A 16,419-nucleotide genomic window follows, 5' to 3' on the forward strand; every position below is an offset into this window, starting at 1 on the left:
ATCCACAACTCGGTACATCACACAAAGTTAGCTTTACACTCTGCTATACCTTCAGTCCAGGTTTTAGGGGTAACGGCAGCTGTATGTCCAGGCATCCCTGGAGCAGGCCCTGGCCCAGTTGCAGCACCACTCATTGTATGTAACCCAATACCTGCAATTTGACAGAGGAAAGAAACTGTTTAAGACAGAGTATTTACAAGTATTCAAAAATCATTCTGCTTGCTAGCATGTTACTCTATTCAGGCAAGTAGTATTTTTATTTATTAAATATGGATTTAAGTAGATTTTATTGTGAAAGAATACATGCAGTGCAACATATTGAAATCATCTCTCCTACAAAAAAAACTCTTACTTTATAGCAAAATAATATCCACAGAAATGAAGTGAATAGTGAAATTATTAAAATAATTAAAAGAAAAAATAGGATCATCTTAACTCTTGATTTCTAATGCAAAGTCCACAACAGAAGTGTTCAGAAACTAGCAGGTGCAAGGATGCTTCATGTAACAGTTTTCTTAGAACCAAAATGTGCTTGCTTACTGCACTGTAACATCTTTTATCATTACAAGAAAAAAATAAGAATCTTATTTTCCTTACATATTTCACTTGACAGGACACTATTTTTCCTTTGTTTTACTTTCAACAACACGAATAATCAGTCAACTTGCTCCAGATTTTTTATCTACTTTTCTGCATAGTGACAGACAGGAGACTGAACAACAGTAGAACTGCAATCAGTAAAGTATGATTAGCATTCAAAAAATGTCAAGCATAATCAGGACAGACACAGCACTGCACAGTGAAATCACTTATTTTAATTTTTACAATATCCTATTAATAACATATGTGTTTAATGCACTTCCTAAAGTTTGAAACTAAAGGCTGCTGTTTACTCAGATGCTAAAATGCAGTCTCAAATCATAGCCCTGCACAGTTCTCTTTTCTGATTTTTCCACAGGTAGAACTTGAAGAATTACTTGCACAGTGACACAAGGTCTAGATTCACTTACCAGATTGTCTGTTGAAGGCACTGGGAGGCTGCTGCTGTTGAATGCCAGGCAGGGTCCTCTTGCCCTGAACAGCAAGCTGGAGGTTTTCTGGTAAAGGCTGACCTCTAGCTAACATTTTGTATGCGAGAATCTGAGCTCGCAGCTGTTGCAGCTGCACGGGGCTGAAAGGGGAAGGACCTCTGTTAGGCTGATTCATAACTTGTGGGTCTCCTGGTATAACAGGCCCTGGCTGGCTTGGTGTCATCTGCGGTGGAGTTGGACCTCCTCCAGACATCGGACTGGACACATGCTCTGGTGCTCCTAGTGGAGATGGGTGTGGAGACATATAACCTAGAACAGGTAAGAGGATCACAAATTTACCTCTCTGGTTAGTCAAATCTAAATTCTGTCAAATTCCTTTAACAGTACATAGAATATAAAAACATCTCCCTCGAGTCAAGATAGCCATAGTATTTTCTGCACATACAAAAATGCAACCTGATGTTCCCTGGGACATCAAGATAGACTCGTGAGCTATTCTTTTGACTAAGACAAACTAAAATATGAAATATGATACAGAAGCATCAGGATGTGGTATTGTTTCACTGGAATGTTGGACAAATATTTCGTTGTGTAACACATGCAGTGAAGTCTGCCTATTTTACATCTTAATATTTATAGTCTATTTTGATGCATATACATCAAGGAATATCCATTCATTGACACAGGCCCTCTTTTCCAAATCTCACCAACATACAGAAATAGAAACAGATAGTATAGAATTTCTATACAACCGCTCTTCCATTTATACAAATTGAAGGTTTGAGCCAGACAAAGAATATTCAATGCCTTTTACCATCTGGGTGCTCAAGAACTTGCAACATCAACTGCAAGCACAAAAATCACATTCTGAAGAAGCTGCTAAAGACTCTGTTATTCTCCAAAGTTGTGAAGTGAACCATGCTCTTATCTTATTACCGGACTTGCTAATGCAGTGGTTTTAAGTTTAATTTTAATGATACTTAATACATATTTCCTTGAGCTTCACAATGCAGTCATGTAAAGAGATGGCACAGATTTTTGGTGATATTTCCAAAAATACGTAGCATGTCAGAGAAAAAAATACAAAGAGCAATCCTTCAAGTAATGCACAACAGACAGCTAGATTTTAAAGATGTCCATCAAGAGTGAAAAAGATGTAACTATATTTACCCACTTCAGTCTGGTATTGTGGAGCACAAATAATGTTCTTATCAATTTGAAAAGCCTAAAGAAAGCTTGAAAATAAACCAAACCAAACCAAAACCACCAAAACCACACCAACAAGCCATAGATCACTGAACTCCAAAGTTCCTGCTACAGTTCGTGGTTCTGTGACTCCAAATCTACTCTTCCTCCACTCTTCCTGACACATTCAAGTGAAACTTCCTCAATTTCATCTATATATAGTCCAGATCAAGTAATTTTGCCCTTTGTTTAGTGTTCTTACTGGCCTTTCAGTAAGGGAAACATAAGCACAATCTCAAAGTAGTCTCAATGTGAGACGACATCAGCTGTAATCACTAGAACTTACACAAGTGGATAAATCAGAGTGCTAAAGAATTGAAAGTTCATCAGTGCTGAGATCTGGGGATGAAAATATTCCACAATAAATTAAAGGTTGTAAATGACTGAGATACAGGACAAAGAAGAGAGGATATCAGCTCTCATAAAAAGGGAAAATTAGGTAGAATTACAGTAGGGAAAAAATGGCTTTGTAATGTGAAAATACCAGAGGAGACAAGACAGAAACAGACTGAGTTCAATCTTGTGACTAAAAGAGATGATAGGAAAGGAAGACGACTGCACTGACAATAAGAAAAGTTAAGCAGTTCAAGAGAAAAAACAAGGACATGATGTTGGGAGTTCGAGAAAAAGGGAGAAGGAGACCTTAAAAAGTTAAAATTACTGACGTTATTGACTAAGTCAATATAAAAATGTTTATAAATTCATTGGTGGTGACAAAAGCTATGATAAATAACCATAAAGTTCAATTGACTTATTCATCTCCTTCCACTAACTTACTTTCGCTTCTTTCTTTTTTTCAAGAGAGGAAGCTACAAATCCCTCATACTGAGCACAGTCCTTTAAAAGGACAACAACTAAACCACAATGAAAACCAAAATACAGAACTGCATTATTGTTTTATACCATAAAATGCAATGATTACATTGTAATGATTACTATTACACTTCCAAATCTAAGAATTTACCTTCAATAGCACCTACTCCAACTTACACTGTTTTCAAAAGTGTCTTTCGAAGAAAGGTTTCTTTCTCCCCATTAAGTCATATTGTCTAAGTTACATATTCCTTAATTAATGACAGATTTCAAACCCAGGATCTTGAAATCCATCTGGACTATGAAAGTCTAAAACCGTGGTGTAAGAACCTAGGCACTTGTGTTCATTCCTGACAGTTCCAGTTGCAAGTCCATGACTATGTTTTGTAGAAATGAGGTTTTATAAGCAGGCATTTTTTGAGCTTTCTAGATATATATTACTTAGACTTTCTTCCTCACTGTCCTATGCACTAGGATTCTTGACAACAGGAATCCAGGCTTGAGGAGAGTAAGAATGACAACAAAATTCCAATAAAATATCTCAGGAAAGAACAAAAGCCTTCCAAACTTATTTTAAAGGCTCTAAAATGTGGCATTTACAGAACCTGAACGTTGTGATACTATATGGAAATTTTCAAGTTCAAAAACTTTCAGAAGATTTAGCAGTGTGACAATGCACGCAGTCACAAGCCTGTCCTGATAAAGTCTCTATACCAAGTGCTTTTTTCCTATCTTATTACCCATACTCTAATAAAGGTGAGCATGCACACATGGGCTCAGAATGAGGACACATGAAGAGTCACAAAGATTGAGTTTAACCAGCCTGTGTCGTAAAAGGAAAAAAAAATTAAAGACACAGTCCTTAGGAATGTTTAATACACAGGCCAAGACAGACACCTTTTTGAACTTTGCAAACATGCTTTCATCTGCTATGAAGCACTTCAAATACACTTCACCGCAGCACGCACAGATTTCCACAATAAGTATTCAACACATTTTTATATGCCTAGCTCATTGATTGTTACTTGCTGAACTGTTAAGTACCCTTTCCTCTACATTTTCCACAGAAAACTTTGGTTTATGTTCTGCACAAACTACTCTGTTTAATTTAACTTTCAGAATGGAAGGCGGCCAAAGCACTAAGTGATAAGGTCGCAGAACACTTGCAACAGAAGAGTTCTGTGTCCTTGTGAAGGGGAACAGACAACCTTTAGTTCTTAAAAATACACAGAGTAGCAGGCATCTGACACCAGGAAAGGGAGGCCAAACATCCCAACCCATCATTTAAAGCTGTGGTAATTTCAAAGTTCCATGAGGTTTCTCCAGGTCTTATCTGGGTAAGTTCTGAAAATCTCCAATTACGGTGATAGTTTATTACTCTCACAGTGAATTTTCTTTCCCTTAAGCCCTATCAGAATTTCATATGTGTAAATCATGACCATTACTTTTTGTGCTTTTGCTATGCACCTCTGAGGAGAGCCTGGGTCTGTCTTCACCGTAATCCTCCAGTGGGTTCTCAAAGAGGCTATGCCAAAAGTCTTTCTCAAATTTTCAGCTGTTAAAAACCACTGCTTTCTTAACTGTATGCATAATTAGCAACAATCTTTTCATCCCACTTTGGTATCAGCTTGTTTGAGAGAAATATAGCACAACATGTCAAACAATACGTATTCTTTACAGTATTGACACTTGAAGAAATCCTAGTTCTAACACTTTACCGAGCACAAATATTTTTGGAGGACAGACCGTATAAAAAGTTTCTGCTCTAATTGCTTTTAATTCCACTTTAGTTAACAGAAACAAAGAACATTTTCCTCATCTGTTTATAGCTAAGAACTAAAGAGTTAAAAACTAAGCAAGGTTTTTTCCACACTTCTAACACTATAACTAAACAGAGGAAAACACACATGAATTTTAAATCATGGTAACAAATATTAGATAGAAAGAGTGAAGGTTTTACCAGTCCAAACACTCAAATATTCAACAGAGCTCCTGACTCTCACTGAAAGTTAAGGCGACTTAAATGATGAGAGTGGCTGAGGATGAGAAATGTCAAATCTTTCTACTCAAACTGACAGGAAGGGTATACTTTTACTCAAAATGTGACTGTAAGAGAATTTTTTGATTAGGAAGAAATAGACTGGATTGATGAAATTCAGTTATGTAACTCATTTATGTTAACTATTACTTCAACCATCAATTAAAGTTAGTTTAAAAAAAATAATGAAATCAAGTACATGCCCATGATAAACAATAGGAAAGCATAACATCTTGGAATACAATGGAAAAATATGTTCATGCTGGACCAAAGCTACAAAATTTCTTAAAATAAGCCAAACACAACATTTCCCTGTTGGTAGTATGGACATGGTTAACACCAGCTCTTGTGAAACTCTCTCTCAAAAAAAGAAAAGAGGTCATGTGTGTGCAAGCCATTTAAAATTAGGACTTAGAAATAAACTGTCGAGAGTCCTTATGCTGGCAGGTAGACAGATAACATGACAGATATTTTCTCATCTTTAAAAGGCTAAAAAAATTAAAAAAAAAATAATAAAAAGGAAGTACAGCTAACTTAGGAACAGTAGAGACAACATTGTTTGTTAAGTAGCAGTAATCTCATGAATTCTCTAAGTTATATTTAATTGGAGTACCTTCATAAGAAGTTCAACAAACACTGCATGATAATCAAACATATAACAGATAAAGTCCCAAAACTTTCAACTCCTGCAGCACTTCCGTTTCCACTCACAAGTAGCAAGAAAAGACAAAGAACTGTTCATACTGGTCTGATTCACTGCTGTAGCACAGCAACTGCATTTAATTTGTTCAAAATTCCAGAAAAACACACATATGGTTTGTTTCAGTGAATTTATATTGTTTTATGAATTCTTTCTAACAAAAAATATTTTATTTTATACAGATATTTGGTTTGTCTTTGCAATGCCTCCCCATTCCTCTTACAAACTGAAATCTAGACATATTTTATGTATTCTGGATAACACTGTTTAGCAATTTACAGTAGATTTCATAATTCTAATATCAATACTGAGTTTTTCAGCACAGTTCACTCATAGAATTATAGTGTTATAAAATGTCCTGAGTTGGAAGGGACCCACAGAGATTGAGTCCAACTCCTGTCCCTGCATTTGCAACCCCTAAATTCACACCATGTGTCTGAGGATGTTGTCAAGTTTCTTCTTGAACACTGTCAGGCTTGGGGCTGTGACCCCTCCCTGGGGAGCCTGTTCCAGTGCTCCAGCACCCTCTGGGGGAAGAACCTTTTCCTAATGTTCAACCTGAATGCACACTGGCACATCATCCTACCATTCCCTTGGGTCCTGTCACTGGTCCCAGAAAGAAGAGCTCAGGGCCTCCTCCTCCCCTTGTGAGGAAACTGTAGCCACCATGAGGTCTCCCCTCAGTCTCCTCCAGGCTGAACAAACCAAGTGACTTCAGCTGCTCCTCATACAGCTTCCCCTCCAAACCCTTCACCAACTTTGTAGCCTCTTCTGGACCCTCTCCAGTAGCTTTATATCTTTTTTACCCTGTGTTGCCCAGACCAGCACACAGTGCTCCAGGTGAGGCCGCACCAGTGCAGAGCAGAGCGGGACAATCACCTCCCTGCCCGGCTGGCAATGCTGTGCTGGATGCACCCAGGACACGGTGGCCCTCTCGGCTGCATGTGACTCATGTTCAATTTGCCATCAACCAGAACCCCAGATCCCTCTCCACAGAGCTGCTGCCCAGCATCTTGTCCCCAGTCTGTATGTACAGCCAGGGTTGCCATTTGCCAGGGGCAAAATCTGGCACTTGACATTGTTGAACTTCATGCGGCTGGTGACTGCCTGGTTCTCCAATTTGTTCAGATCCCTCTGCAGGGCCTCTCTGCCCTTGAGAGTGTCAACAGCTCTTCCCTGTTTTGTATCATCAGTGAACTTACAAGTCCTGTGTCCAAGTAATTTATAAAGACATTGAAGAGCGCTGGCCCTAAGATGGATCCTGTGGAAACCCAATAGTGACTGGTGGCCAGCCCGACATAACCCAGTTTACCAGAACCCTTTGAGCCCAGCCTGTCAGCTGATTGCTCACCCACTGCACTGTGTGTTTATCCAGCTGTGTGACGGACACATTGTCCAAGGGGATACTGTGAGAGACAGTATCAAATGCTTTACTGAAATCCAGAAGGATCACATTGCCAGGCTTCCCTTGGTCAATTAGGTGGGTAACCTTGTTGCAGAAATAAAGTAAGCTGGTTAAGCAGGACCTTCCCTTCATGAACCCATGCTGGCTGGGATCAATCTCTGCAGTGTCTTTCAGGTGTTTTTCAATAACTCCCAGAATAATCTTCCATAATTTTGCCAGGCACAGAAGTGAGACTTACAGGCCTGTAGCTGCTGGGATGATCCCTGTTGCCCTTCTGGTAGATTGGGACAACATTCACAAAGGCTGAAGGCAGTTTCTAATGCAATCCAAATTCAGTTAAGTGTAGTAAGATCACTACTTAAACAGCTAAATATGAAGCTGGAGCAATGGATTCTCCTTTCTTTTAACCTATTAGCACTAAAAGATATTAAGACTAAACAGGGACATAATTGTGCGTAAGTTCAAGGAAACAAAATTGGTCACCAGAAATAGTCAGGAATGTTACCCTTTCTCTAATTTGGCAGCAAGAGTGGAAAGGAGTAACTGCTGAGGAAAAAGATACCAAATCAGAATATTTTTCCCCATAAATTGATGTCGGACTTCTGAAAACCATCCTACTGCAGTATAACAGCAATAAAAATGTGACAATGTCTGAGCTAGTAATAGATTATCTATGCATGACTAGCAACACACTGAGCATCAAGAAAAATAAATCCAGAATGTAAATAATAAAGTTTTATACTCTCTTTAAGTAATTATTGTTAATCAAAAGAATTCAAAATTCTTAGAACAGTAACGTGCCAGAATAGGAATTTATGAGCAAAATGACAGAGTTCTTGCAGATTTAGCTTAGAAATGTTTCTGATTTGCTCAAAGTCAGTCATCTCATCTTAAAAAGGGTCAGTTAATTATTTCTTAAAACAGACTGTAAGAATCATTACTTCCAAAATTCTGTATCAGCTTGCTCTTAGTAAGTTCAGTGGTCTTTACTCCAAGATTGTTCATTCATAACTGCATGTTTCATGTACATAAATTGTATCTACAACTGCATGTGCAGTTGGCCAACTCATTTCTAACTTATCACATTTGTAAGCACATATTTTATAAAAATTCCTGATTTTGTACTTAGAGACACTCTTTTGCAAGACCTTCTTTAAAAAAAAAAAATACTAAAAAGACTGATATATTTAACATTTAAATGAAATGTCATTTTGCGATCAGTTCCAACCATAAACTGCAGATAGAAGGGTACTGCCTATATATTTATCACAACTGTTGCACTCAGCATTATTTTATGAAGACTATCCATCTTCTCATTCCCAAAGAATTAAAAACACTGTTTTGCCCTCCAACTTACCAGTTCTTCTCAGAAACTTGGAACTTGTTTACAGGTTCACATATTCCTGGCAATAAGGAAGCATTACAGCTACAACAGCCAACCTAACTTGTATAAAACAGACCAAAGACTCTCAGCCTCTAAATGATCTCCTCCCTTTGGTCTATGAAACCAATCAAAAAGACATCTAGTGTTGACTTAAATTTAGTGTGACCAAAACCTACCACAAATACCTGGGTAATCCTTGTCCCAAAGGTTAATTTTTAGTACAGTCTGAATTCACCTAGTTTAAATTTCTACCAAGTTTTTGTACCGATTTTTTTTTTTAAGATAAAGGATACATCTATTACAAGCCTTCCTACCACCCGGGAATGTGTAGACTGATCACATTATATTTTGTCTCAGATGGAGTAAAAAAATGGAGTTTAATATCCTCCAGGGGGGAAGGGAAAAAAAAAAAGTCTTCCAAGTTCCAAATCATCCCTTGTCTCTTTATTTGTCTTCTAAATAAGGCACAATTTCACAGATCACATTATCATTAAGTTTTGAAGGGACTTCTCAAATCACCCAGCCTGAACCCCTGCCCAAACAGGGTCGGGCTATGTCAGGCTGCGCAGCAACATGTCCACTTGGGTATTGACTGACTCCATGGATGGCAACTAGAAAACCTCTCTGGGCAACCCACTGTACTGTTCAGTCACATTTACAGTAAAACCATGTTTTCTTATGTTCCGATGGAATTTCCTGTGTTTCACTGTGTGTCAATTGTCTCCCCTACCGATAACCACTGTAAAGAGTCTGGCTCCCTCTTGGTCACTCTGTCCCAACAGATATTGCCGAGCCTTGTTCTTTCACAGGCTACGCTGTTTCAGCTCCCTCAGCCTCTCCTCATACAAAAGATGTTTCAAACATTTAATGCTACCTTAAAAATTTCTCAACATCTTTCTGAACTGTAGATACTAGAATGAAATACAATACTACAAAACAGCCTTCAGCTAATTAATTAGAAAAGGTGATACAACTCCACAGTTATTATATCTCTGCTTCTGTATCCAGGTGGTACATTCCACCTCATGGCTGCAAACACTGTACATGGCAATTCACATTCATGTCTGCCAGAATAACCAAAACTCTTTTCAGCTTTTCTGTTTTGCATGCTGCAGTCTCATAACACCTACATAACAAACTGTTTTGCTCCTTGACATCTCATTCTGTTGGCTGTTCTAAAACCCATGCTAGAGAAATAAGTGCATTCTACTGAACATCCTGATCAGCCTTTGTAACCAATTCATTTGTTATTTACTGATAAAACTCTGTGCTGTCTCCAAATTCTACCAGTGCTAATTTTACGCTTTTTTCCAGATCACTGAAAAATACATTGAACAGTAATGAACCAAAACAGAGCCCTGTAAGACTAACTAGAAAAAGGCACAATGGCATGATCATCTTCTATTCACAGTTAATTTTATAATCTGTCATTTAACTAGTTTAATATATTTAACATCAGTTATATTGATGTTACTTAGTGCTATCTTTTTCCTAAATCAAAATGTCATACAGTAACAAGCCAAGAACCTTTATAACTACCAGGCAGACAAAGTTCTGTCTACTATTACAACTATTGGCTTTAGTGATGTATAGAGAAACCTCATCCATGAGCCAGGATGCATCTTCCTGACAACTGTACAAACACTAACTACTATACCACACCTGTCTACACTTGGATAAACCAATTCAGCTTATGACCTCCACAAAAAAAAAGGGGAATTTGTTTGACAAGGCAGACTTCATGCCATTCAGAGAGACCTGGACAAGGACAAGAAGTGGGCCCCTGCAAACTTCGTAAGGTTCAACAAGTCCAAGTGCAAAGTCCTGCACAGGGTAAGAGCAAGCCCCGCTATCAATACAGGCTGCGGGGATGAAGCGAGAAAGACTTGTGGGTACTGGTGGATGAAAGATTGGATATGAGCGGGCATCAAACCATATCCTGGGCTGCATCAAAAGCAGCATGGTCAGCAGATCAAGGGAGGTGACTCTGCTCCTCTACTCCATTCTCATGAGACCTCACCTGGAGTACTGCATTCAGCCCTGGGGACCCCAACATAAGAAGGATATGGACCTATTGGACAGGGTTCAGGGGAGGCCACAAAAATGACCAGAGGGCTGGAACACCTCTCCTGTGAAGAAAAGCTGAGAGAGTTGGTGTCATTGAGTCTGAAGAAAGCTCCAGCTACTTTATTGTGGCCTTTTGGTACTTACAGTGGGCTTATAAGAAAGACGTGGACAGACATGTTAATAGACGCTGTTGCGATAGGACAAGGGGTAATGGTTTTAAACTAAAAGATAGCAGATTCAGGCTAGATATAAAGAAGAAATTTTTTACAATCAGGGTGGTAGAACACTGGTCCAGGTTGCCCAGAGAGGTGGTAGGTGCCCTATCCCTGGAGACATTCAAGACCAGGCTGGATGGGGCTCTGAGCAACGTGACCTAGGGGAGTTGGACTAGATGACCTTTAAAGGCCCCTTCCAACCCAAACGATACAATGATTCTATGATTATTCCATAAAACTATTCTAAATGGCCTGAATTACATACAAGGTAATATGGAATTAAAAGACAGAACCAGTGGTAGACTAAATTACATTTAACTGATAGAGGGGCATTCTGCTTATGTTTAAGTGTACAGCAGAAATTTAGGTTCATCCATTTTCTGAGGTTTTGAATTTCTCGAGCTACTTTCCACCACAAGTCTGAAAACAGCAACATAAATATCTATTATCTACATATATATCATGCATATTTTACGTCAAATTGAGGCCTACAAACAATAACCCATGAAAATAACAGATCTAGAACTACTAAGATGCAGTTTCTGTTTGACATGCATATTGTTAAAAATTGTACGCAACTGCTCAGCCATCAGACATGCAAGAGTCTACAAGGATGTGAAACTTACTATAAGTGTTGGTTTCTAACAATGTACCAAACACAACTGAAGATTTTTGTCAAGATTAGAAGATTTACCATGCATCTTTCCATGGATTCTCAGAGAGCTGATACTGTTCTCTGCCCACGAGCATAGGCATGGATAAGCTCATTCTTTTATGACATTGACTATTTCCACAAAACCTGTAGAAGCACAATTGTTCTATAGGACTCTAATCCCAGGGTAAATTAGACTGACAGTATCCAATGGGTTGAAAGGCTATTAAGAAACATGGTTTTCCATCTTGAATATGTACTCTAATGGGGAGCAAGTATAAGATTAGCACATGGGACTTTTCCCATCACGTATCAGAATAGCATCAAGTGTCATGACCATTTTTTGTGAAAAGGTAATTGGGTAAGAAGGAAAACAGTGGACAGAGGCAAACAAAACTAAAACGCTCCTCGATAATGTCAAGTATTTAAAATATTAGAACATATTGGAGGGGCTTTAATAATTTCTTTAAAAAGCTTGCTTACATTAGAACTCTGTTTACCTTGCAACAGCTGCTGACATACACCAAAAAAGAAAGCAGGGATCTGTAGCCTTTAGCCTGCCACAGATGCTATTAATACAATCCCGTTTTTGCAGAGCAACACAACTTTGAAGTCTGATCTTGGCCAGCACAGGAAAGAAGAAAATGACGCAGTGCTACTTGCATTTGAAGTATTTGCAACTTACAGTCTTGTATTTTGAGCACAAAGTTTGAACTGGACCCATCTTCATCTTCAGACTAAACACTCTGTTCATTTTGAGGAACAAGTTCATTACAGGTGAAAGAGTGTCTCTGAATAAAAAAGCAAAACCTTGCTCTTGGATGATCACGCTTCCAACTTAACGAAATCAGTGGAAAAGTTTTAATGGATGGAGAATTTGTCCCTGCAGAGTCAATTCTATTTTACCTGACTGATACTGAAAGATGTAATGGAAAAAACAGTATTTTATAATGTTCAAGGTACCAGACAGGGATTCAGCTGGCAAATCACAGACTAGGGTTTCAGCCACAGCCCATTGAAAAGTCACAAAGCAGTTCAGGCTGAATCATTTTGCTGATCTGTACCTGTTTTCTCCTTCCAGTATTTCTCTTATCCTATGTAATAAACATGTAAATCCATCAAACAGGGAACATCTCTTGATAGATTTGTACACAGTGTGTCAAATCAGGACTCTAGTTCTGAAGTTGGGATTCTTCAAGTTTTGCTGTAATGTAATTAATTATGCAATATACAAAGCCTTATCTGCTGAACTAATTAATACTAGCAGATGTCACCAGTTAAATCTTCAATGTACTGAGCTGCTTACAGAATACATGTCCTTTTATGTTGCAGACTGAAGGACACAAAGAAGGCATATAGCAATGTGGCAAAAAGTTACCATTTTCTGGCATAAAATAAAAATTTGGAAAGAACTTTGATCAGCCCTTGACCAAACATTACTGATATTAAAGAGGGTTTCTCGAGGTATGTTTGAGCTCTTCCCTCTTATCATTCCTTCAACACAGGATTAAAATAAATAATTTTCAAATCCATTTACATTTACAATAGCCACATACGATAGGAAAGCAATAGGTGGGCTTTTTTCAGATATGTGAACTGAAATCTGTAATAGACTTAGTTCAATTACTTGCCCCAGCCACAGACTTGAAGCTTAGCTTTTTTCCAATACATGACTGATGGACACTCCAGCAAGAAAGAAGATTCAGTTATTCACCTTGCTGTGTGATATCAGTTCAGCCTTTCCAAAAAAAGCTGAAAGGAAATAACTGGAAATCTGTTACACAGAACTCCTGATTCTTTGTGAAGAAAAGTGGCCCCAAAATCATACAGCATGCATAATATGTATAAACCTTGGCTATGCTGGTCCATTGGACTCTGAGGTGGGCCCATTCCAGGGTGAGGAGGTCGCATACTCTTCATGGAGCCACAATGAACATCTTCAACCATTCCTTTTTCATGCAAGCCATCAATAGACTGTGAAAACAAAATAAGTATTTATATAGACATAGTATGTAAGTCCCCTATAAAAATCCAAAGGACTTTAACTCAAAACCTAAACAACTACATAAAGACTAAAAACTTCTCTTAGCAGTCATTCAAAATAAATACAACAGGAAACTTTGCCCCTGGAATCAGACATTTGGGGAAGCACAGAGCACCATTAAACTGTTTGTGCCCTCTGTTTCCTTTTTACTATTTTTTTTTTTTTTTTTCCCTCCTAATGAACTGTTTGGCAATGCCAGGGAGGCAAACTGTCCAAATACAAACACACAAGCCGTATTGGCCTCATATTACAAAGCAGTGTAACACACACCAACTTACGAAAGTACAGCCTGTGGCTTTGCTGGAGTTATTTTTAGCCCAAACTTTGCCCTTTCAGTCACTGCTCTACTGGAATGACCCAAACACTGTTTCTTTTCAAAAACAAAGACAACATTGCAGGAGGTAACCTCTTCTTTGCAGGCACAAACAGGGATATGCAATCAAGGAAGGGAAAACAGTTCTACTCAAATACTTGTGGTCCCTACAGTTTCTGTCACCTCATTCACTTCTCAAAACCTACAGTTCCCATGGTACTTGAAATGCAAAACAGGGCCAAGTGCCTTCCTCAGATCACCAACAGAAGACAGCTCAGGATCAGAAAAACAAGCTGAAGGCATGCAGGGCACTGGAAAAGGCTCCATAATAGAAACTGAGCACTCCGAATGTGAAAAGAGTGGAAAAGCAACATCAGAATGAAGATGTCTTAAGAAAAACTAAGAAGTTTTACCTGAAAGCAAAAATTACATCAGGTCCCTAAATAGGGAAGGGATTATGCTCATGAACTTCCAACGTGGAACTCTGCAGGCTTTGTACTAGGAAGGAACAGGCTGGCATCTTCTCTCCACAGAAATATGCAGCTCTTCCCCTCTCTGTAACCCTTGCATGCACGCATGCTAAATGTTCTTGCAAAGCCTACTGCAAACAAAGACCTTCCAGTCTGTTTTATCTAAACACACAGCTATTTATTGAGAATTCTTTTTAAAAAGAAAGTTAAGAAGACTTATCCAATTGGAAAATATGGGCACTTAACAAAAAGAGCATGCAAGAAGCTGCATCAATTCACAGAAAAAAAGACACTGTCACATTTCTTCTTTTTGAGATGTTTGTTACACATCAATCAATTTAAAGCAGACCTAAACACAGGTCATCCTTTCCACAAAGGCAAAAATTATTCCAAATTTTAATCTGTAAATCCTTCATTTAAATTTTCGACTTTCCATTGCAATAATTGGATTTGATTCAAAGTATCTTTAAACACAGGGTGGGGGGGAGGAGGCATTTATCAGTATTTCTGAAGGATTTCACTATTATTTTACCTTATCAGAAACTATGGGTTAAAAGGAGAAAAGGAGAAATAAAATACATTTTTTATGTTTCATCAAATCTTTTAGTTGTCATGGCCATATAAAAACTTTTGTGAAAAGAACGTCTATCAGAAAAATACCTGTTACTTGAGAAGCTATTTTTGATTATAAGAACTTGGGATATGGAGCAGAAATGTAGAGAGAGATGACTGACACGTTAAAAATAGTTCCACTGCGTTGACCAAGTAAATCCCAATGCCCTTTTCTGAGGCATGAAGATGCCTCTCCTTCCCTTTGCCTCTGCTTACAAAGATAACCAGCATGGAAGAGAATACTCAGTTCACATTGCACCTGCAGAAGCTTAATACTACAGGAACTGAAACACCTGTAAAGCTGGATCCATTCCTGTTTTGTCACAGTATGTGTTCAGGACTAAATCTTTAGGACCACCAAGAGGAGGAGGAGATTGCGCAGGAAACTTATTTCCAGAACAGAGGATGGGTACACATGTGTGGTGTGACTGCAGGGATGGGCAACACTGCACTTACGGGTGGCAACCATGAAACTGCCATGGATGCAGGCAGCTCTGATGGAACTAAGATGGGACACAGCATGTACACCCAGAGCATCAGAAGGACCAGCGTACCAAAGGTGGGGAAAAGAACTGGTATTAACAAAGAGCAGAGAGGAACAATTATGTGGCTTTTTAAAAGGTAAATTAAAAACAAACAAACAAAACAAAACAAAAAAACAAACTCGAACAGAAAGATAAAGATGTGACCATACAAGAAAACATCAATCATAGGAATGCTTCTATGGAAAAAAGTTATCAAAAGAACAGGGGTTTGTAAGGTAAGTACTTAAAAAAAAAAAAAAAAAAAAAAAAAAAGAAAATAAAAGAAAAAAAAAACCACACCACAACAACAAACTAAAACACCAACCACCTGTAGCAAAGTGAAATGCTTTCAGTCTAATGGAAGGAAGCTTAAATACAGAAAGAATGGTTTTTGCTTCTGTGAAAAAAAATGAAAGTGAAAATCATTAGAACAGATTAAGAAAGGTAGAACTGACTGACCATCTTTTTACCAGCAAGGCTACACAAGATGAAGATGACAAACTTCTTTGAAGACAAAATTAGTTTTAATGCTCGCAGTACTGATAATTTATGCGAAGAGGCTTGTACTTCCAATAATATTTTATATCTAAAAGCACCTCTACTGATGACAGGAAAACTCTATACAACAGGGGAGACAATTCAGCTGAGGAATACAAGAACTGAAAAATAGTTATTTTTCACAACTTCTTTGAATCACTATGTAGTTACAGAGTTAGCTGATTTCTGTAAACCTATGTAACAGGTTAAAAGGTATAGAAAGGACTTCACACACAACACAATTTCTGCAAGTTCTTCAGTCCTGTATAAATTATTAAAGATATCTTCCACAATATCAGGAGAAATGTAACCTATACAACCAATAGAGCACTACTACCACATTGAGGTACTTACAGAAGGGAAACAGCA

General features: G+C 38.2%; 1 protein-coding gene across 7 annotated transcripts in view; it reads right to left on the reverse strand.

The window, feature by feature from the left end:
* The window catches only part of SMARCA2 (SWI/SNF related, matrix associated, actin dependent regulator of chromatin, subfamily a, member 2), a 118,984-nt gene that overhangs the window by 86,570 nt on the left and 15,995 nt on the right, over positions 1-16,419 (reverse strand). For all 7 annotated transcript variants that reach the window (XM_065047244.1, XM_065047239.1, XM_065047241.1 and 4 more), the window contains 3 exons: positions 13,401-13,524; positions 1,011-1,340; positions 50-151 (listed from right to left, as the gene is read on the reverse strand). In XM_065047244.1, the coding sequence (XP_064903316.1) occupies positions 50-151; positions 1,011-1,340; positions 13,401-13,524 (556 nt within the window). The remainder of the gene's footprint in view (positions 1-49; positions 152-1,010; positions 1,341-13,400; positions 13,525-16,419) is intronic.

This window comes from Columba livia, chromosome Z (assembly GCF_036013475.1).
Source record: "Columba livia isolate bColLiv1 breed racing homer chromosome Z, bColLiv1.pat.W.v2, whole genome shotgun sequence".
Classification (NCBI taxonomy): Eukaryota; Metazoa; Chordata; class Aves; order Columbiformes; family Columbidae; genus Columba; species Columba livia.